The 21,849-nt window shown below is 41.3% G+C and overlaps 1 protein-coding gene across 13 annotated transcripts in view; it reads left to right on the top strand.

Moving 5' to 3' along the window:
- tanc2b (tetratricopeptide repeat, ankyrin repeat and coiled-coil containing 2b) overlaps positions 1-21,849 on the top strand; it is a 155,978-nt gene that overhangs the window by 78,672 nt on the left and 55,457 nt on the right. For 7 of the 13 annotated variants that reach the window (XM_036142099.1, XM_036142098.1, XM_036142097.1 and 4 more), the window contains 2 exons: positions 6,583-6,699; positions 15,950-16,099. In XM_036142099.1, the coding sequence (XP_035997992.1) occupies positions 6,583-6,699; positions 15,950-16,099 (267 nt within the window). The other 6 variants (XM_036142109.1, XM_036142100.1, XM_036142104.1 and 3 more) reach the window with 4 other exon arrangements.

The raw sequence follows: 21,849 nt of genomic DNA, 5'->3' as shown, positions 1-21,849 counted from the left end.
CAGGACAGTATTAACGCTTCAAGAATGGCAGAGGACACTTCTTCACATAGAGCTGAGGCGTTTCATCCACGAAGACGGCAGGTTTATCTTTAAGACTTTATATTCCCAAATTAGTCAGGATTCCAACATATTTAAGCTTGAGAGGAAGAAAGTTATTAGTATTTAAGGTAAACCTGGTCTGAAATCTTTGCTATGCTTGTGACCAGGACTGTTTCTTTTATAGGAGTTTGTTTAGATGGTCTCTGTTTTTAAATATCTAAATGGTGCAAATGTTGGTATGAACTTTGTATTTACCTGTCCACAGTCATTTTGGAGGTCCTCGCTATGGTTTCTAACAATGGGAAACATTGATTTGTATCCTTTTCATGCTTTGGTATTCAGGATTTATTTAAAGTGAGGCTTTATCAAAGGCTAACAGGAGGTAGTATCTTACGAGCTGTAGGTAACTATTGCTATCTTCCTTTAATTTAAATTCAGGTTAATTGGTTTTGAAGGCTGAAGCTAAAAGCTAACCCAGAATGGGCCCGCGCAAAGTGGACATTACCGTCTTAAAACTCAACTCAAAAACAAGATAAAGGAATGCACAAACCTAGTTTTATGACACTTTAAACGGTTGTCATTCTTCCACTGAGCAGTTATTTACACAGAAGTGTTTTACAATGCAAATAAAAGTTGGAGCAGTGCAACACCAAAGAGAAAGTTGCTGTTGAAAGAAAACGTTTTACCAGTGGAACATCACCGTATTACCATCCTGACTGGGGTTTTTAAGCTCTTTTCTGGATATTTGCATTCACGCAGCAGAGCATTGCGTAGTGCAGCTTGAACAGGGCTGTTCGTCAAGCTAATAACAGCTAGCGTTAGCTTATCTTGTCCAGGAGGTTAATAGCTGTGCTGATGCATGTTCAAGAGCTTTACTGACCTTTCTGTGTTGCTCTCAAACACCCGTGTCGTGTTGACCGTTACACTCATTAGCGAAACGGTCTAATTTCAGAGTAATTTTGACAAATTGTTACACTGAAATGCGATGGCGAGAACCCTGAAAGCATCCTGCCCAGTGTTGTCACCAATTATAAATCTGACCCATCTGGAAGGTTGACTTTCCAATGCAAAAAGTGTGCATGCTTATTTATAGTGAAATAATTAAAGTCTGCAGCATTGTAATAGGGGATGGCAGTAATAATATCGACATGCAATTTACACATCTATTTTCAGCAAAGCATATACTCTGTGATCATCAGAGTGTCTTCTGATTTAGCTTATATTTATAAAGAAGGCGCAGCTCGCTATCCATTTATTACATGCAGGCACGTTATCCCAACATTAAATGTAACATGAAGCCCAATTGGGAGTGCTGAGGAACTTATTCAAGCGGTCATTGTTCATCAAACATATGTTTTGAGCTGCTGCTCATGACTTCCTTCTCGCTGCACTCTGGTTGAGCACTGCGCTGCTGCCCCGGATTGCTTCGGACATGTGCACTCACCCATAATGGTTAACAGTTGCAGTGTACACTACGTAATCTATTTTAAAACCCTTGATTAACCAGATTAGTCGATTAGGAGTAAATTATGCTGAGCTGTTACCTGTCTTGAAACGCCCACGTGTTCAAAGAGAGAGAAGAAAATGTTGAAAATAAACATTTTTACGTCAAGGGTAGTTGACATGGTCTGTTGATATGATCTGAACTATCTACACAGTTTTACCTGTTTTAGTTATGTGTTTCTTTATTTTTTCATCCGGGACTAAATCAAAATCTTAGATACTAGAGGCACAAAGAGACATTAAGCTAATCACAGGATTTAAGATTTTATAGAAAACGAAAAATCATCTTTTTTTGTTTGTTTTTACAGGATCATTTAGTCCAAGTTTGACTTCTTTAAATCAAACCGTTTTCAAGCTGCACACATCTAATGTTGTTTCTTCAGTCAAAAAACAATTTTATTAAATTTCTGTTCAGTATCAAGTTCAGGTTTGCTCTGTCTTGGATTTTAGAAATTATCAAATGCTGTGGAAATTCTTTTTTGTGTTTTCTTAAATACAAAAAGGTTTAGCATCTGTGGTCTAATGGGCCATACATCTATATAGTCTATAGTCTATAAATGCCAAACACCCGATTATGTCACCTCTAGTTGTCACCATGGGGATGGTGTGTTCAGGATGATGTGCAGACAGTGTTACTTTTCCACCACATGTAGCATTATGCATATAGAATACCTAATGATGCCCTGGGCATTGAGCCATATCACACGTATCAAACACTTCCAGTTTAGATTTGAAGCTTCAAAGCCAACATCAGCATCAGAGTCGGTAGCTAACTTCAGTGAGAGGATTTTCTTTTTCTTAGCGTAAACCTTTCTTGTCTTGTCTGTCACTTTCTGACCTCGTTTCATACCTGCCACCCTGGTTGCTGCTACATAAATGATTCCAAAACGGGTTGTAAGCTCCTCCAAGAATGTTTTGACCCCAAGAAGTCGTGCTAGCAGCCACAAGGGTAAATAAGAACAGCATCAGAATGTTTCTCCCAGCCTTCCTGTCTTGAGCTGTCAGTAATTACTTACATTACAAGGTACAAAATAAGGTTTTACTGTTTCAAAATAAAGAATACAAAGATTACAGAGTTGACATTTAAAACTGCCTTGAGCATATTATTTTAGTGATTAGCATAGCAAGCATTATAAACTAGTTGCATCAATGTTTATTCCCTAAAGAATGGAGATCCTTTCCTCTACTCTAAGATTGTCATCGGGCTACCAACGTTCCAATAAGTTCCACCCATGAAATAGATTATAGAACAGGGGGTGACCAACAAGGTGCCCGCGGGCTCCAGGTAGCCCCCAAGGACCACATGTGGTGTCTTCGAGCCTGTTCTAAAAATAGCACAAGCATCCAGTGAGCTGCATCTAAAATGTTATTTTACGCCGTTGCTCTTCCTTTTGTAATCACACTTGCATTTAAATAATTTATAAATGACCTTATCTAAAAATAAAGCATAAACATGTGTTTATTTTACATAAAGTTAAGATTTGCTCTGCCTCTTGTAGTTCAAAGGTCAGCACTGGTAGCCCTTCGTATGACACAGTACCAATGAAGTAGCTCTCAGTTTGAAAAATGTTGGTGATCCCTGTTATAGATAATATTTTATTGATTGTCTTTGACTACATGTGCTAAGAAGATAAAAAAATACAAAAAATACAATAAATAAAATAAATCAGATACACATGTTACACATTACACCACAGTACGTGCAGAAACAAAAACATATACTGCACGATAAAAACGTAACAAATACACCAGACTACATATATACCAACAACCAACACAGCAAACCAAATCATCAAAGCAGCCTTCATACATTCCCACACTATATGCCTACATTGTTTATTAATCCGATGCAAGTAAGGATAAATGAATATTTATATCTATTAAGATTGCAAATGGGCACGCTATACATCTTGCCAGAAGGTAGCAATTGGTATTGTGAATAGAGGATATGAGTGGGATCAGATTGTGCTCTCTGTGTGAGCCTGAGAACGGACTCCTTGTAAATCGACTGCAGGGAGGAATTATCAGTCCTCCCTATGACCCTCATTGCCGTCTTGACCAGATGATTAAGCTTAGACTTTAACTGCACAGAGAGATTACCAAACCATGTTGACATTCCATATCTGATAAAATAAAAACATAATCCTCTGGTTGACCCCAAAGACCCCCCGAGTCTGTGTAAGAAATGCAGTCTTTGCTGTAATCGGGAGCACAACTTGTTAACATGGACGTTCCCATCCAAACTGGTTATCTTGGTGAACACCCAGATATCTATAAGAACAGACCTGGTTGATTTGATGACAGAGGCTGAATGCTCAAACACGGCAAAGTTGCTGTACTCTGTTAAGGCTCTTTGTTACCTGCTGTAAGTCTGGCTCTCGCTCACAACCTGAAGGAGCTGCAGACATGTTGTCAAAAATAGTTTCCTTTAAATTAGCTACGCTAACTTTTTGTTCTTCAAACCCGACTGGAAACCGCTTGCATTGGGGTCTTCCTTTTTTTCACTAAAGAGTAGGGGTGGGTATTGCCAAAGAAGTCACGATTCGATTCGAATCACGATTCACATGTCACGATCCGATTCTATCACGATGCATCACGATACTTGAATTATTGCGATGTATCGCGATGCATTGCGACATTTTCACTGAACATTGTTAGAAAAAAATGCAGCCATTACCAGTGGCTGACTGGCTGTGTATGATCTGGGTAGTGTCTTCAATTGATACATAACTGAAAGCAACTGAATTCATACATAGCTATATTTATTGAAACGATTTTTGGAGGTATTTCCTTGAAAACAAATATTACTGTTACTGGAGTGGACACACTGACAAAAAGTGCTTAGGATTTATAAAACTTAAAATAACAAAATAAGGATAATCAGTGCCGTTTACTTGGCCTCAGTGGTCCTTTAAACCAATGAAGTTGTATTCCACTTGTTTTTGGCTGATGTTCACCAACCATTAATGCAATTTTATTTATTCATTTTTTTTTATTAATAATCGATACTTGGCGTCAAGAATCGATGCAGTAGATCGTGAAACTTAGAATCACGATGCATCGTCATGACAATTATTTTGCACACCCCTACTAAAGAGTGTAGTTGTTACTGTGACCTGGTATGATCGTACGTGGCGGACCCGATAGTCAAGCCGACAGAGAAGATACATGTTCTAAATAGTTTATTGGCAGTAGTCTAGACGGTGGCTGACAGGGCAGGTAGTGGTTGTAACGGCTGATGAATGTAGAAGGTAGGAACTGACCGTGTGAAAGTAGCAGAGTTTGGCTGACCAGGTGATGGTGGCGTTTCAGAGCCAATGCAGATGAGTCTCTATGGAAAGCAGAGCAAGCACTGGATCCTCAGAGGAAAACACGGAAGGAGCAGGCAGTGCACACAATCACCAGAAAGTGGGTCTAGTCAGGGCAGGGATAGCACAGGAACGCAGTATCAACAGGCACCGAACACAAAGGAGTACTCATACAGGCAGTGGGTAGAGGGACGTTCTGCCACTGACGGACTGTGATAGGCAAGTATATGTAGGTGGAGTCCCAGGTAGAATGACTTGATGATAATTAGTCAGTGGCAGGTGGAGCTGAATAAAAACTTAAAACGAAGGATTTAGTTAAATTCCAAACACTTTTATTTATGCATAAGGCAAAACATTATCAGTGACCACCTGCCATCCAAGGTATCTTTACTTTGAATGAGGATACTAACAGATAGTAACATTGGGTTTTAAACATCCATCTGCCAGAACCACACGTAAACATATTTCTGTCGCTGGAGTAAAACAGTGGAACTTACAGGAGCATGGCCTTAGAGACTGTTCAAGCTTTTCACTATTTCGATTTAAGCATAAGAAAATAAAATGTGAAAATGTACAAGATGGAATGTAAAAGTGTCTAGAACGTATACTTATATTTGCCAAACCCATGCTAATGGAATGATGTGCCATTCTTTGTTTATTATGAACTAAGAAGGGGGTAGGGTTCATAAAACGTGTTCTTCAACCTACTCCTGTTCTTACATGGTATGACCTGTTATTGTATACAACTGAGACCTTGTTTTGTGTAATAGTAATTTAAATTCATTACCATGAAAAGAAAAAATGAATGGATGAATGAATATGGTGAGTGAATAGTGACTAGGAGGTGGCTGAGAGGAGTGTGGAGCATGCAGAAAGGTCCATCAGCCCAAAGGGTCCAATTCATGACAGGTTCAGTGAAGTTTAGTGATCAAATAATAATAGTCTAATTTATTTTCAGCCGTCCAGTCACTGGTCAGGGCCAGTTGAGCTGAAAATCATCAGGTTCTAGTGCATCTCTACATGATTTCTGTCTCGGGAAAGTTTTTCAAAAAACTGCCAGTAGTTTCTAGATTGCCTCTAAAAAGTTGTTTCACAAACTGGGTAAAAAACACAGAATAAAGTAGATGGTTGTTGCTACAACCATCAACAACGGCTTCCGAGCTCTTTCTTTTTTTTTCTCTTTCTTGCGTCACGGCCACCACCGACATATTTTTTCTGCCGTAAATTTCCCCTTTTGACGCTTCAGATCTGTGCCGGTGCCGGACGTCACCGGTGTTCTTGTCCGTTAAGCGCGTCTCTCCAGGAACATTTCTCTGCGCTGTGAGGTAAACGCTGGCCAGGGTACACGGTGCATGTAGGTATTTTTAGATTTCATCAGTGGGCTGATGTTATGTGAGGGTGATGCTGGTTTCTCTCGCGCGCCCGTTTCCTGATTGCCCATGCTCCGTGTTTACTCATGCTTGAGCTTTATCTCACTCGAGGCCGAACAAAGCTTCATAGAAAAAGCCTGCAGGATGTTGTCATTTTATCAGTGTGCTTCTCAAAGTTCATAAGTTCTCTGTCCCCCCCCCCCCCCCCATCCCACCCCCACCCCCCTGTCCTGTCCCTGTCGCTCCTCTCTTTCTTGTCCTCCACCATCTCCCTGTTGTGTGTGTGTGTGTGTGTGTTGTCTCCTTCTCTTTGTGCGTGTGTGTGTGTGTGTGTGTGTGTGTGTGTGCTTTTCTGCTCCCAGCCCCACTGCGGAAAGCAAAGTTTGTGGAGAGCCCTCGCATTCCACAATCAGAGCTTGGCTCCCCTACACACACCTCTGCTGCTGCCAAGAATACAGACCTGGACACATACTGCCCTGGTAAGTTTTTTTTTTGGCCAGCTCGTCCCCTCGTTTCATGGTGATTCTGCATGTCGTGTCAGTACCCTTTCAGGGGCGCGAAGGGAGAAAGAAGGGGGTACTTATCAGTTTGACGGATTTTCTGCGGGTTGCTCTGAGATGCAAACATGGCTAAGATCATTAATCAGATAGCTTTGCTCGTGCCCACCCTCGCCGCCTCCTCCCCTGTGTGCCACTTTAATCCTCCCTTGCTGCTTTCTCGGAGCTCATTTGAGTGCCGCCGCCGTTTTCTGTTAACTTCACCGCCGGCTTGTTGCTCGTTAATCCTGCTGACGGTCCGGCTTCCCATCACCCCCCACACGCCCACTGCCACCAACAGCCCCGGCTCACCCAGCGCTCGCCCTCCCGTTCTCAATCAGGATGGACATTAAAGCAGCTCTCCGGAGGACAGCTCTCTGGTATATATCCGCGTTCTCGTCTGGCGGTCTCGGCCCGCGCTCTCGTGTCTTGTTGACTCAACCTCTGGTGGGTTTGTGGACCTCAGCACCTCGGGCCACGACTTAATACGTGAGTGGAGCAGCTATGGGGGGGGCCTCAGGGCTTAACTTGTGTGGTTTAGGGAAGAAAAAAAAAAAAAAGGTTGAGAGAGCGGTACCTGCCTTCTCCGTCTGCCATCCTCTTCTGTTCAGTTTCTGCCCAGTGGGAATTCTAAGTATGTAATCTATCCTGGTGCATATTATAATTAGATTTTTAAATCACCAGAGAAATATGACTATCTGTATTTTTATTCTTTTTTTGTATTTGTTGCATGGCTTGTATAGCTCTTGACCCTCTCTATATTTTTGCATCGTTCCTGTGAAACAGACTGTGACATATGAGCTTTCAGCTGACAAGAGCTGCTGTGAGACGTGACATATCAGGGATGAAACGGTCCTCTGCGCTACAATCGGCAGAGGAAGCGCTTGATTACATTCAGGAATTCTCTGCGTGTGTGGAGTAATAACTCAAGCTGAAAAGCAGCCGGGAGGGCCGAGATGAGTTTTTTTTTTTTTTTCTTTTTTTTTTTTTCAAGGGTGAGTAGTCGTACCTCCCAGGTGGACAGATGGAGGTCTGAGCTCTTAACAAGGCCTCCCTGGCATATGTAACAGCAGGGCAGTGACTTAAACACTTGATTGCTTGCCAGTCCGCACTCTGCTGCAAGCGGCCGCTGATTCTGACATTGACTGTCGCCTGGAGGAGTGCAGGTATCATCTGATTTTTATTTTTATTTTTTATGGCCTACAAAGAAAAGAAAAAAAAAAAAAACCTTTGTGGGCTCATAAATAGTGGGAATATTTTTGCGAGATAGCTTGTAAAATTCCCCACAAGCAATCCATCATTTGTAATGGATGGGGAGTAGTCATGATGATGTTAGAGAAAAGCCTCTAACAGTCTGGAACAGCTTTAGACTACCCATAGAATCCTCTATGGTCCTTGCATACTGTATGTTTTTATTATGTAGTGGCCGTGCTTTGAGCACATGATAAGATATACTGTGCAAATAGGCTGGAAGTAGCCATCAGACGATAGGCTCACTGTGGTCACGAGGGGATGGACATGGTCAGCAACAACAGGATGTGGCGTTCAAATAATGCTCAGCTGGTAGGAGGTTTCAAAAGGGCTCAGAAAATCCCTCACACCATTATACCACAACCACCAGCAGCCTGAACCATTGATGTAAGGCAGGATGGATCCATGTGTTCCGTGGTGTTTGCTCCAAATTCTGACCCTACCATCTGAACGTAGCAGCTGATCGAGACTCGTCAGTACAGGGAGAAATTTGCCAATTTGTTATTGTCTAATTTTGGCGAGCCTGTGCAACTTGTAGACTTTAACGTTTTCTATTAAGTCCAGAAAGGAATAGCATCTCAGTTGTTTTGTTTTTTTGCCTGTCGGAAGAGTTATGTATTGAAAACGGGTATCCCGCATAGCTTTGCATTTTCATACGTTCAACTGCATATTTTCTTTTTCTCCGACCATTCACTGTAAAGACAAAGATTAATGTGCATGAAAGTCCCAGCAGATGAGCAACTTCTGAATTTCTCAGACCAGCTTGTCTGGCACTAACATCTATGACACGCTAAAGGTCAATGATATCCACTTTGTTCCTCTTTCTGATGCTCTGTTTGAACTTCAGCAATTTGCCTTCCCCACATTTAGATGCCTAAATGCATTGAGTTACTGCAGTGGTATGTGCTGAATCACTATTTACGTTAAACAATTAAACAGCTGCACCAAATACAGTGGCTGGCAGATGTATATCAAAACTCAGTAAGACTCAGTAGATCATCACAAAATGCCAAGTATTAAAAAAATTTATCTAAATATTAAATTTTGGCCCCTGTTTAAGGGTCTTTCTGGTGCTCATTTTATACACCATTCTGTCGCCTAGAATAGTAGATTCTGCATATTTCTGCAAATAACATCACACAATTGAATAAGCACAGACAAGAAATACCGTGGTTTTATTTAATATCATGAGATCTTGTCCCAGAATAGTATGTAGACTCCTTTCATAAGCACTCCCAGGTCACGCTGACAGCAGCACTCTGCAATGTGGAAACTGTTACTGGAAGAATACTTAAACTTAGCCGTTTACATTATAGGTGACGTGTTTAAAAAAATAAGTGGAATGAACCACAGCGATATAAGAAGCAAATTAAAAGGAACTCTGTTTTTTCTACGACATGTTTAGGCACATCTGTGGCGAGTGAGAGTGAGGCTTTTAAGAGAGAACAGGAAGGCTGTGAGGAGTAGAGCAACGTTCTGCTGTTGGATCTGTCATTGTACATGCTGGTTTTGGGACTCTTGGCAGTTTTTTTGAAATGACAGAGCGAAGGTTATAGCCTGGTGGTTTAGTAATGCTAGCTGCGCTGATAGAAGATGTTGAAGACAGCTTAAAATATGAACTCCCTAGTCAATTGGTCTTCTGACAAAGACAATGCTTGCACTACCAACTCCCCTGTATGTACAGCTCGGGGGAGTTGTACCCAAAGAGATTACAGAAGCAGTCTCATCAAGTACTCCACACAAAACAGGCAATAGGACCCAGAACAGTGATGGGTGGGTGGTTGATTTGCATCTGACTCTGAACGCGCCTAGGAAGATGGGCCTCCGTTTGCTTAAAAACAGCAGCGCTCCAACTACAGGTTGCTCAGGCGCGAGTTGCCAGAGTTGAAAAACGCTGATAGGAAGTCTGGTTGCCTCCGATTTAAGCATGTTTGCAGCTGTCAAGAGCTTAGAAAGCTTTAGCAAAGTCAACACAGGACACTTTTGCAAATACTTACATTTTAAAGCGTCAGCAATCGCACAAATCTGAATGACGAAGCCGATTGAGAAAACTAAATAGTTTATTTAGTTGAAAATTACAAAGTAGCTTTTTTAGAAATGGCATAAAATAGTGTTGTCTGAAAATTTTTTGTGTCTGCAACATTGCTTTGTTCATTGGGTCCTAATTTTGTCCACAAATGTGTTAAAGATTAAGGCCTCCATGGCATATCATATGTAACAGCAGGGCAACCTCATGGACATCAGATCATTAACACTTAAGATCCTGGTGCTGCTTGCTCCTGTGTTTTTATATATAAAACACCTGAATTGGTTTCGCACAGGTAAGATCAGAGGTATGCTCCTCAGGAATGTGAGATTCCCTCATCTAAACTCATGATCTGTCTTCCACTACCTAGTTGTGCGGTATCTGTGCTCGCGGCAGATTTTCTGCATTGTTTTTTGTTTTTTTTTTACCCAAAATGGAGTTCTTATCTTCTTATTTCTATGTTGTTTTGGGGCTGTGTTCACCCGTAAACAGATTTTTATATCTTAATAAACAAAAATCTTTATTCAAATGATTTAGATGAAATTAAGTGCCACCTTTTTTTTTCTCCTTCTATCTCTTCCCCCCACCTGCTACCTGGGCCTATTAATACCCTGTCCTGTGCTGTCCAGTCCCCCCGCCTGCATCACACATGCTTCTCTCTGGCTTTTCTTGGTGCAAGGGGGGGCAGATCTGTGCACGGCCGGACAGAAACAGATGCGCTCATGCACCGAAATGCATTCCTAGCTGCGTGCAAAGATAGTTGCTATGGCAACCATCTGTCTCCTTCGCAGCTCTGGAATCCGATAGCGAGGAGAAGAGTGTGTTTATGTTAGGTGGGCTGGTTCAAGGGAGAAAAAAAATTTGCTGTTATATGCTTTATATATGTTTATTTTCTTTGCCTTTTTTTATCATTAGTCCCTTTGATGAGAAACATTGGAATGGATGTGCGCTCCATTCCAACGTGCTGTCAGCACGCTTTGAAGTGATGTAGATGCTTGTTGTCACAGAATTCAGTAAGAGGCAAGCTCATATGATTGTAATTTGTATTTCAAGAGCAAAACATAGGAAGTGGAAATGGAAAGAAATCAACATACAGCCCCTGCATTATGGTAATGAAACGCTGTTGAAAGCAGCTCATTTGTATTAGTTTCAAGTAGACTGTGCGACGTGTTTTTTTTTTTTCTTCTTTTTTCCGTTTTTGATTTGATGTGACAGCTCAGTGTTTGCTGTCCCCTGTGGAAAACTGGGTCCCGACATATGTTTGCTGCTGGTGTTTTGGAGGGTTTAAGTATGTACAAAAGGCTTGCCTGTGTTTATCTTACTGGGAGTTGCTGTGAGCTCAGGCACCCAGATTAGAAATTTAGCTCCCGTATCAAACAGGACATAGGCACACTGGTCGGTCAGCAGCTGGCTGTGACGGAGATGCTGTGATTAAAAAAAAAAAAAACAGGAACTTTCAACGGGAAGTGAGGCAAATGAAGCTACAGTCATAAATTCTGCAATATAGACTAAGTGATAGATATATAGAGGCGGAACGAGATGGACAGAGCTGCTGTTTGATCTCGCTCAGAGCAACAAGCCACCCCCCCCCCCCCCCCCCAGGAGCAGTTGACTAATCACTGCTAATGTATTCAGCGCTCACTACTTGTAGTCTGTCAACTGGGAAGCCATCACTGCCTCCATGTGTACACACTGGCATGCAGCGACAGCAGCTATTGCATAAAAATACACGTTTATTAGTATAGTGCAGCGAGAACGGCCTTATGTCCTAAAAAAGGGACAGAATTCATTGCTGATGGTTGATTGGATGCTCGTTTCATGTTTTAACAGTGGCAGCACCACTTTGTGTTATGTTTAATTATATGGGAAGGGCTCTCTAAAATATAATTTCTTTGATTGATTGATTGGTTGGTTGATTGATTGATTGATTGATTGATTGGAAAAAGTCCAGAAGGTGTTGTTCCAGCAGTGGACGTGACTGAGCAGTGTCTTTTACAGCAGTGTTCAACCAGTTTGGCCTTTTCCGTGGCTGACGCAATGTTTAACATTCAGGATGAGTTATGGTCTTATTTTATTTATGTGTTTGTTTTATGGTTTTCATTCATTCCGGGGGGGAAAAAGAAGACCTTGGATCCGAACGTTGCCAGTTTCTTTCGGCTGAGAAGTAAGATGGAAGGTTGAGGTGTGCTGGTTTAAACAGCGGCTTGTTGTTTTCCCTTCTGTCATTCCATTTTCTGGTGCTGGAGACATAATCATGTTTCTTAATATTATTTAGCTCCCATCCTACATTGTCACAGTCAAAAAAATATAGGTTTATACATACAATATGTACATATAACTGTGGCATTTTGTTGCTGTCTTTTCTATGCTGTTAAGGTATTCTTAGGCATCTGTTTGCTCACATTGTCTTACTGCACAAGGTATAAGCATAACCTCTGCGAGGAGCAGACATCAAACGCATTAGCTGATTAATGTGCACAAAGCTAAATGCACTTATTTTTACAGTAATTCACTCCTATCCCTGCCATCTTATTCAAACTATGCGCTGTAAACAGGTCAGCGTCAGCTCCAGCTGAGGGTAATTGCGCCTTTCCAACATCAAGTTTCACCGTGTTCGTTATTAGCAGTTGAGTCTGCGAGCATCCAGCGGATGAAACAAAAACAAGGAAGTGTGTACAAACGCTTCCACGCCACAGCGGTGTGTGTGCAAGGCGGAGTGCAGAGCTTAAGAAGAGACGTTCTCTGCTCCGGATAACTTCTCTTTCTCGGAGGCTGTGAGTGCTGCTCTGCCAGTCCGTGTGCTTACTTTTAAAAACCTAGTGCACCTAGCTGCACATTCGGAGCAGCGCACATCAGTGTTTGGAAACACGCGCACATTTAGGGTAGCTGCGCTGTTTGGCTATGGGTCGGTTCGCCGGTTTGAACCCCTCTTTTGTACCCACGCGTTGACATCCACCCAGATTTGACGCCAAAGTAGTGAAACGACCAGCATGTGCTCTGGCTCACACACAACGATGAAGCGAAGATCACGTAGGTGTCATGCACAGCAGACATGTTGAAACACGACCGTCCCCGTTGTTCTCCAAAGGGGAAAAAAAGGTTTTTAACTTTGAACTTCATAAACACTTAATGATTTTGTTCTGAGACCAGGTGCAGGTCAGAAACCATGGCTAATGACAGATAACTTGCAAAAAAGCTCTGAAATGAAGCGCCTTGTTCTCTACACTGCAAAAATGGATCTAAAAATAAGTCAAATGTTCTTAAAGTTAGTGTCTTTAGGCTTGATTTGAGTAGGTAAGATTATCTGCCAATGGAATGAGTATTTTGACCCTTAAAATAAGATAATTAGACATCCTGCACTTAAAATAAGATGATGGAGATGAATTGTTCCTATTTTAAGTGCAAAAATCTTATTCCATTGGCAAATAGTCTTATTTTTCTGCTCAAATCAAGGGAATATGCACACATTTTAAGAACATTTTACTTATTTCTAGTTCTGTTTTTTCAGTGTAAGAAATCTCCTGACATTCAACCAAAAATTATCCTTTCACAGGTGGTTATTCCAAACGTTAGCAGACACACTGATGACAACTGTACTATTTGACAATTAGATTCAATATAATTCAGTATATTGGATCAGGTTTAGCAAGGAGACAGCAGTGGTCGGAAAAAAACTTCTCCTAAACCCATTTGTTCTGGTCTGAAGGCCTCTGTAGTGCCCCCAAGAGGATAAATACTCTAGGTGCTGGATGGTGTGAGCCTTTCTGTCACAATGCCTCCTGTAAATATGCTCATCAGCTGGAAGTGGGACACCCAATAAATGTGCTGGGCAGTTTTCACCACCCTCTGGTCCGCAACAGAGCAATTTCCATACCAGGCTGTCATACAAGAGGTTAGGATGCTCTCACTGGTGCAGCGGTAGAAGTTCACCAGGATGCCTGAAGGGAGGTGGTGTCCCCTCAGCCTATAGGAAAAAATAGGGACTGGGGATCCTTCTTGACCAAGTTGGAGCAGTGGGATGTCCAGGTGAGGTCACGTGGGAGGTGGGTACCAGAGACTTTGAAGCTGGGCACACGCTCCACCATCACGCCATAGCTGTTTATAGGTGAATTAATTCCAGCATTGATGATTTCAATGGGAATGATAGCAAATCTGGAAAGTCCATGAGATCAGTTAATAATTTTTGCCTTATGGCAAATATTTTTACCTAATAATTTTTTTTTAGTAAATACGCTCTATATATTTTTTTACTCTGTTTTTACATTAACCTAGGAGGTATATCCTGCTAGTATTTCAGCCTGTGTTCGTGTACGTAACTAAGCAGCATCAAAGCTCCTATGTGATTACCCTATTTTGCACCTAATGTGTTCTGTGATTACCTCATTATTCACTGCTGCTGTGTGTTTTTATTGAAACTCTGCAGCGTGTCACTTTCATTTGACTCAAAGGGTTTTTTTTTTTCCCCCTCTCCTTCAGAAGGTGCCTACCTCGCTTACTCGCTCAGAGGGACTTGGAGTCAATCTAATGAGGCTCCTGTCCATAAGAGAATGGACAGGGGAGGCCAGGCTTTAGATTGCCTGCCTGACTGTGTGTCTTTGAGCTGATGAGTGAGAGACCGCTGGCTTTAGGGGAGCTGTCTGCCTCCAGAGAGGTGCTTCGGTGGCTCGGATTGTCTCACAGTTGTCAGTTAGAGCCTAATCTGGCTACCTGTCTGTCCGGTCGGACCCGCTTCGCGGTGAAAAGTGCTTAATAAAACCGGTCCTGCCAGGAGCCGTCTTTGTGCTAACTGCTGTTTATTTAAACACTAGCCGTCCAGATCCGTCGGTTTAAATGTCATTAATGTCCGGACCGATTCAGAGGGCAATACGTCGAATTAGTGGCCCAATAGTCGCTGTTTCTCCCGAGCAGGAAAGTAATTACCGAAACGGCCTGCCCTGAAAGTGAACGGCGGCAAATTGAACCGAAGTGGATCCAGCCGGCTCCTCCAGGCAACGATAGCCAGGTGTTACTGGAAAACATGATACTGCCAGAGAGGGTTTGTTATGGGTGAAGAGTAACCAGGCAACCAGGTGACAAGATGAGGTCATTAATGGACTTTTGCTTTGCCCCCCCCCCCAAACAAAACACTCTGGGCTCTGAATATTTGTAGGTGGCTTTATCATAATGCGGGCTCAACCTGCTGTTTTTCTTTGCTCCGTTTAGCGCTTCCACACTCCATAAATAGGACAGAGATGTGTGTGCTTACAACACACCCACTTTGTCTTGAAACGCCTCTCTCTCTCTCTCTCTCTCTCTCTCTCTTTCTCTCTCTCTCACTCACTCCTTCTCACTCTCTCACGTACACACGCTCACAGGTAAAGGGTGTTTCTCATTACGTCACTCGCTCACTCTGCAGTGGAGATGAGTGGTGCGGAAGCAGCTGTCGTCATTTCGGACGGCGTTCCGCCATTCATTGTGAAAAGCGTGGTTTTTCGACACAGCCGGGAACGAGCCCTGTTGTGGCTGAAGGGATTTTTTTTTTTTTTGGAGTTTATGTAAGCGGATCCTCCAACGGAAGGCGTCCAGCTGTTGAGGAATGTGTTTGTAATGCGCCGCTCTGAGCTACGGCAAAACTCAGGTGCGGCAGGGTGTTTCGTTTGTTTTCCCGTGTGCAGGTGTTGAGTATCTAGTTTCCAGGTCTCTGCTGTGTTTTACCGAGGAGGATCACTGTCACGAGTTCTTTTTTTTTTTGTTTTGTTTCTTCTTGCGTCCAGTTGTTTGAATAGGATAGAGATGTAAAACTAAAAGCTTTGTTTTATGAAAAAAAAAATATTCTATTTCTGCTCACCACTTGTACATCTCTGTTTTCTGCTATTCCTTCTTTCTCCTCCTCCTCCACCTCCTCCTCCTCCTCCTTTTGTCTATCTACCTCTGCAGGGGAGTCAAGCCATGAGCTGGGCCCCCCTCCGTCGGTGGATGAGGCAGCCAACACATTGATGACGCGACTGGGTTTCCTTCTGGGAGACAAAGTGAGCGAGGGTCCAGCTGGGACACAGTACAGCATGGAGGAACCCGAGGCGAGACAGGTAACCTTTTCCTGTTCTTTGAAGCGGTGATTGTGGGTTCTTTTGCACTACGTCAGTATAGGTATTACATCTCAATAAATTAGAATATAATGAAAAGTACATTTACTTAAGCAATTCAAGTCAAACGGTCCCCGGCTATATATAAATATATATATATATATATATATATATATATATATATATATATATATATATATATATATATATATATATATATATATATATTAAATACAAAGTGAGATATCTGTATCAGCTTCTCTTGGTTTTTGAACTCCAAATCTGGTTGCTGAAATGAGTTGTACATTTGGGCAATGAAAGATATTTAATACAGAAATTTGGTGATGTGGCCTACACAATCATGGGAAAGACTGCTGACGTGACAGTTTTCTAGGAGTCAGTTTTTTGGACCCTCTAATAGGAGGATAAGTCACTAACCGTCATTGTTTTAAGGCTGTGGTTGGTCACAGAGTACTGTATCCAAGCATAGCCATGGAAAGTTGAGTGGAAGGAAAACGTTCACAAGCAAGGGGACAACAGCAGTCTGGAGAAGATTGTGAAACTAAGAATATCTTAGAACCTCATACAGGTCCAGAAGACCTCTCTGGCCTTTGAAAATAAAGATCTAGCATTGTTAGCAAAGCATTGTGGAAAAAAGAAGACAAGTAAAAAAAGCACAAGCTATGGCTCATAAATTTTAGGTTAGAATTTTTAAATACTCTGCTTTACACTTTGTTCTCAGTGTTACTTGCTCACAATGATCAGTGGAAAATGCTTTTGAGATACAGATTTTTGAGTTTTACTATAATCCTGCTACATTCAAAGACTTCTGTAGTTTGGGGAGAAGATAAGGAATATGTCACAACCTAAGTTACTACCATTGCTTGCCTCTTTTTAACCAGGTCGGAAATTATGGCTACCAGATAATTTTAAACATTTCTCTATTATTTTATTTTAGCAAATTGCATCTCGCACTTGACTTCCAATTCATATTCTAGCTAATACGTTGCATTTTTTGCAGACTTGTCAATTCTATTGAAACAAAATCTGCTCCTAAAAATGTAATATATGTTTTGTCTTCGAGGTGAGCAGATGTCCTTATTATTTCTGTCATTTGAGGTATTTTCATATTTCAGTGCTGCATTTGACACTCAATGTGAAATGAGTATTGACTTGGATTGTTACGTCGCCACAGATTTGCTTTAGATAAAAATACATTTCTTACTTCACAGGTCAAATCTAGTCTTGTAGTGCATGCATTTGATTTGCTTCCTTTTCTGAGAAATTGTGTTCAGGCACTTGAGCAAATGTAAAGACTTCTGATTCAATGTCTTTTGACATTTATTTTCATTACTATCCTCCTTTTTCCTTAGTCATTGCACATCTTTGGCTGTTAGAAAAGGCAGATATGATACAGAGCTGGTGGGAAGTTAACACAACACTGGCTTGAAATTCTTCTTATTTTTTTTGCCTTTTAATTATGCATTTGAGTGCACATATTTGAATTTATTATTGATGTCTATTAAGTCACACAAGCTTAAAATTATGCATTCAATCTCAATTGTATAAACGAACGCAACCTTCTGGTTTATTTCTGGCTGGATATTTTACCCATGCTCCTATCAGAAATGGCGGAGTTCATTTAAAGGGGTTGGTTGGTTTCAATCATACTCCATAAATCTTCAAATCATTATCTTCAATGAAAAGAAACTGGTTAGAGTATTCAACAACAACCCAAGAACCAGCAAGACTCAGAGATATCATTCAATTAAATCTGCTGACACGCAGTGTTGCCATCCACTGTCAGGCTAGTTTTACATCATCATCATCATCATCAAAAAAGACAACCTCCTGCAGCAAAATCAGCAACTTCAAGCATTCTTAAACGCTTCATGGTCAGACAAGAGAAGATTGAACTTTTTGGCCACAACTGGATGAACCAAGGCTCAGAAGAACAAGAAGGTCCAAATACCTCAGTGGAGATTTAAGCAGGAGAATTGAGGGTTTCAAGATGTTGGGGATGTCTTTTTAAGCCATTTTTAAACAACTGCATATTACTTGATCATCACTTCAAACATTAGTACCCAAGTGCAATTTATTCAGACGTGTCACTACTTTGCCGAGGTCTCGAAGATCGTCCAAACTGTCACCCTCAGATGAAAGACTTTATATTTTTGGGATATTTAGAAACACAAGGACCAGCAAGACCCAAACCTGCCATGAACCATAAACCTGCTGAAACTCCAGTGTCACACCAGTGCACAGAGTAAAACTAGTTATACTTTCACAATCACTAATGTGCTCCAGAATCAACACCTTAAAGTAGGACTGAGCTTTCCAGCTGCCCACACAAGCAAGCTAGAGTTCGCTGGTATTGGTATTGGTGCAAGTCAAAGCAGAGGATCTCCTCTGAATTCTTGAACGTCACTTCAACTCAGCATCTAGATCAGGGGTGTCAAACTAATTTCTATATGGGGCCACTTTGGCATCATGAAGTCATTAAAAGGGCCGCTTGCATATGTAGAGACAATACTTTTCATTTCATAATTTCATTCCAGTTCACACAGTAGTATAGAAAATGCACAGTAACATAAAAGTAGCACTCTTAGGCCCAGTTTATACAGTTTATCTGCAAAAAAAGTTGATATTGGGGTGAGTTACACTTACAGGAGTCACAGTTTTAGCCACTTTATACACTATAAAAGGATATATGCCTTTTTTCTGGCTCTCGAGGGCCGGATAATTTACCTTGAAGGGCCAGATTTGGCCCGCGGGCCTTGAGTTTGACACCTGTGATGTAGATGGCTAAAACATGGGTTTCCCAAAAGGACAGGGATCCAAAACATACACGAAAACCAGTTTTGATGCGTGTTTTTTTCCAAAACCTCAACCTCAGACCTTATTAAACATGTGTTGACGACGCCTGAGGCTCATCTGTGTCAAGACACCAGCCAATTTAGATTAAGTCTATTAAATAAGAGCGTTCAAATATCCAGCCAGATTTATAGCAGAACCGTGTTCAAGTTTACAAAAACTGAGCCGTTTCGCCGCAACCTAGGGGATATGTAACGACATATTAGTGGTTATGCATCTGAGCCTCCATGCATGTTAATTACCATGTGTGGATCAGAAAATAAATCATAAGGTATAACATACGATGACTCATTTCTTGGCTAAACATCGTTCAATGGGAGCAGGTATCGTGGGTTGATGCACAACATGTTAGGTGCCTAACGGTTACTTTGTCGCGCCGTCACCTTTCTGTTTATGAATTTGACAGCTGTGCAACAAAAAGCTCACGCCGCAGCGCGGGCTCCTGCAGATGTCCCGGTTTCTCTATTTAAACCTGATTCGGCAGGACGCTCGCAGACTGTGGGAGGAAAACAGTTGCAGCTGAGAGACGGCGAGGAGGCGAAATGGGGGAGGAGGGGCGGGAGAGGGGGTGGTTAACCTGTTGCTGGAGCATGCTATGCAGGCGTATGTATGGGTTTGCACTAAAACGGTGTGGATAAGCGATTAGGCTGATGGACTGCTTGTGCTCGATGTGAGCGCTGTCAGAGCTCTGGGGGTGTTGAAAATTGAGAGAGAGTTTATTCGAGCGGCTCGTTTTAGAGATGTGACTCATATCAGCTCCTCGCTGCATCGTGCGCTCAGTGCAAACTTACCGTTGTAGATGTCTGCCCCAAATACCGTTAGCTGGATTGCTATGTTCAGTTGAAGATTGGCTTGAGTTTAAAAGTTATGAAGGCCAAGTTTAATGCATCTTTAACGGATGGCAGACATCGACGTTTACATGTCTAGAGTCAAGCTGAGGCTTGACTCATTTCTTTCAAAGTGATCTTTGTTGACATTTTCAATGCTTTCTGACGGTCTTTTAAAGGTTTTCTTTAGACTTCGACTTGTTTTCCACTCTTTTATTTTAGTCGACTTCCTGTCCTTTTCCAGGGGAACGTTTCTTGGCCTCCTGCTTCTGACATCATTTAGAAATAAATAAGCTCCTAAACTCTTTGAATGAACTGCATTTTTTTTCACATATGAGCAAAAAAACGTTTTTAATTAGATTATTAGAAGTCTCTTGCATTATTTGTTGTGTTGCAACGACACAAAAAAATAAAATAAAAGGCATGAATCTAATTGAGAATCTACGGGAAGATTTTTTATTTTTTTTTTTTTGCTGCACCAACAATGTGGCCATAACTTGTTACTGACAAATACACAGCACCTTGTAAAACACCCATTTTTGCTAAATAGGTCAGACACTGTCACATTGCATAGATGGCGTCAGAGAACATCTATTAAGAGTCTTGCCATATATTCTCAGTTAGCTTTATAGCGGGAGTTTTGGCAGGGCTTTTGTAACACATGCATACGCTTCGCTCTAAAACTATTCCGCTTTTTGGCTCTGGCTGGAGGATTAGGGTTGTTGTTCTGGTGGAAGTTGAACCACAGACCTGGAGGAGAAAAAAATGGTCAGGTACACAGTTTGAAATGAAATTGAAAAAAGAAGCAAACCATGTCTATAGAAACACTTTTTGAGACCTTCAGTTTGGCGAGCTGTTTTCTAAAAATCACTTCAGAAGATTAGAGAAAAGCTTGCATGGCTGCTTGCCGTTCAGTGTTTTTCTGAACATTTTACCCCACCGCTGCGTAGAATTTTGAACATGGGCTCATTTTTACGTATTGGTGTAAATAATACTCGTAGTTGTGCGCGCACCTCTGCAATCTTCTGTAATGTTTTTTTGAAAAAATGCAATTATTAGAAGTTGCAAATCCTTGGATAAACTATAGTTTATCAAACATGCAAACCTCCCTCCAGTTTAAAGGGAAAAGTCGAGGCCTGCGAAGTCTCACCATCTGGCAAAACAAGGTGACCTTAACATGTAGAGGGTTCAGTTAATTGCTTCTCATATTCTTGTGCTCTCGTTCCCTGAATAGATGCCGTGTTACAAGTTTAGTCCAATTCTCATGAGACATTTAAGGTCAGACCCTCACAAGTTTGGGGGTCAATAGCCCAGCATATAATGCACCATTTTTTGTCAGTGTAGGTCTAAGGATGCCAGTGTTTGTATAATTTGCATTACATTTGAGAGTACGTCACATTTGTGAAGGCATCGCAGAATCAAAGAGAGTAAGGTTTGATAAGCTTGTTACGGGATTTATTTTCAAAGTTGGTTTCAAAGAAAGACAAAAAAAAAACACTTAACAGTGGAGGCTTAGTGTAAGTGTTTGTGTGTTGACTAGAGTAAAAGTGCCGTGGTTTTCACAGATAAAAACTGATCAGGTTTTTCCTGAATGGTATCTGGGCAGTTTTTGTCTGATCTGCCAATGCTGCTTTTTTCTTTCCTAAGTACAAGAGCAAGTCAAAGGATAAAAGTAATGTGGTGCATGTCCTTTGTTACATGGTAGTACTTTTCAATCAGATAAAAACAATGAGGGAATTGCGAGAGTATCCCAATTTATACATTAAAAGACAGATCCCTAACTTTTATCTGATTACTATTGAATCTGTGGTTAAACTTTTGTATTTATGTACATTAACAATCCTTTGCATTGTAATAATTTAAAATCATCTAGCTCTGTAAAGAAATACTGATACACGGTTACATTAATTTCGTATAAGGAATTGAGTGAAATAATAAAGTTGTTCTTTAGGTTGACAATATTTAAATAAGTTAGACAAAACATGACTTAGATCTACAGAGTGAAATTAATTCATAGGCTTTCAACTTATAAAAGACAGACACAAAGTACATA

Source organism: Fundulus heteroclitus, chromosome 10, assembly GCF_011125445.2.
Source record: "Fundulus heteroclitus isolate FHET01 chromosome 10, MU-UCD_Fhet_4.1, whole genome shotgun sequence".
NCBI lineage: Eukaryota > Metazoa > Chordata > Actinopteri > Cyprinodontiformes > Fundulidae > Fundulus > Fundulus heteroclitus.
This window is presented reverse-complemented; position numbering and strand designations above follow the sequence as displayed.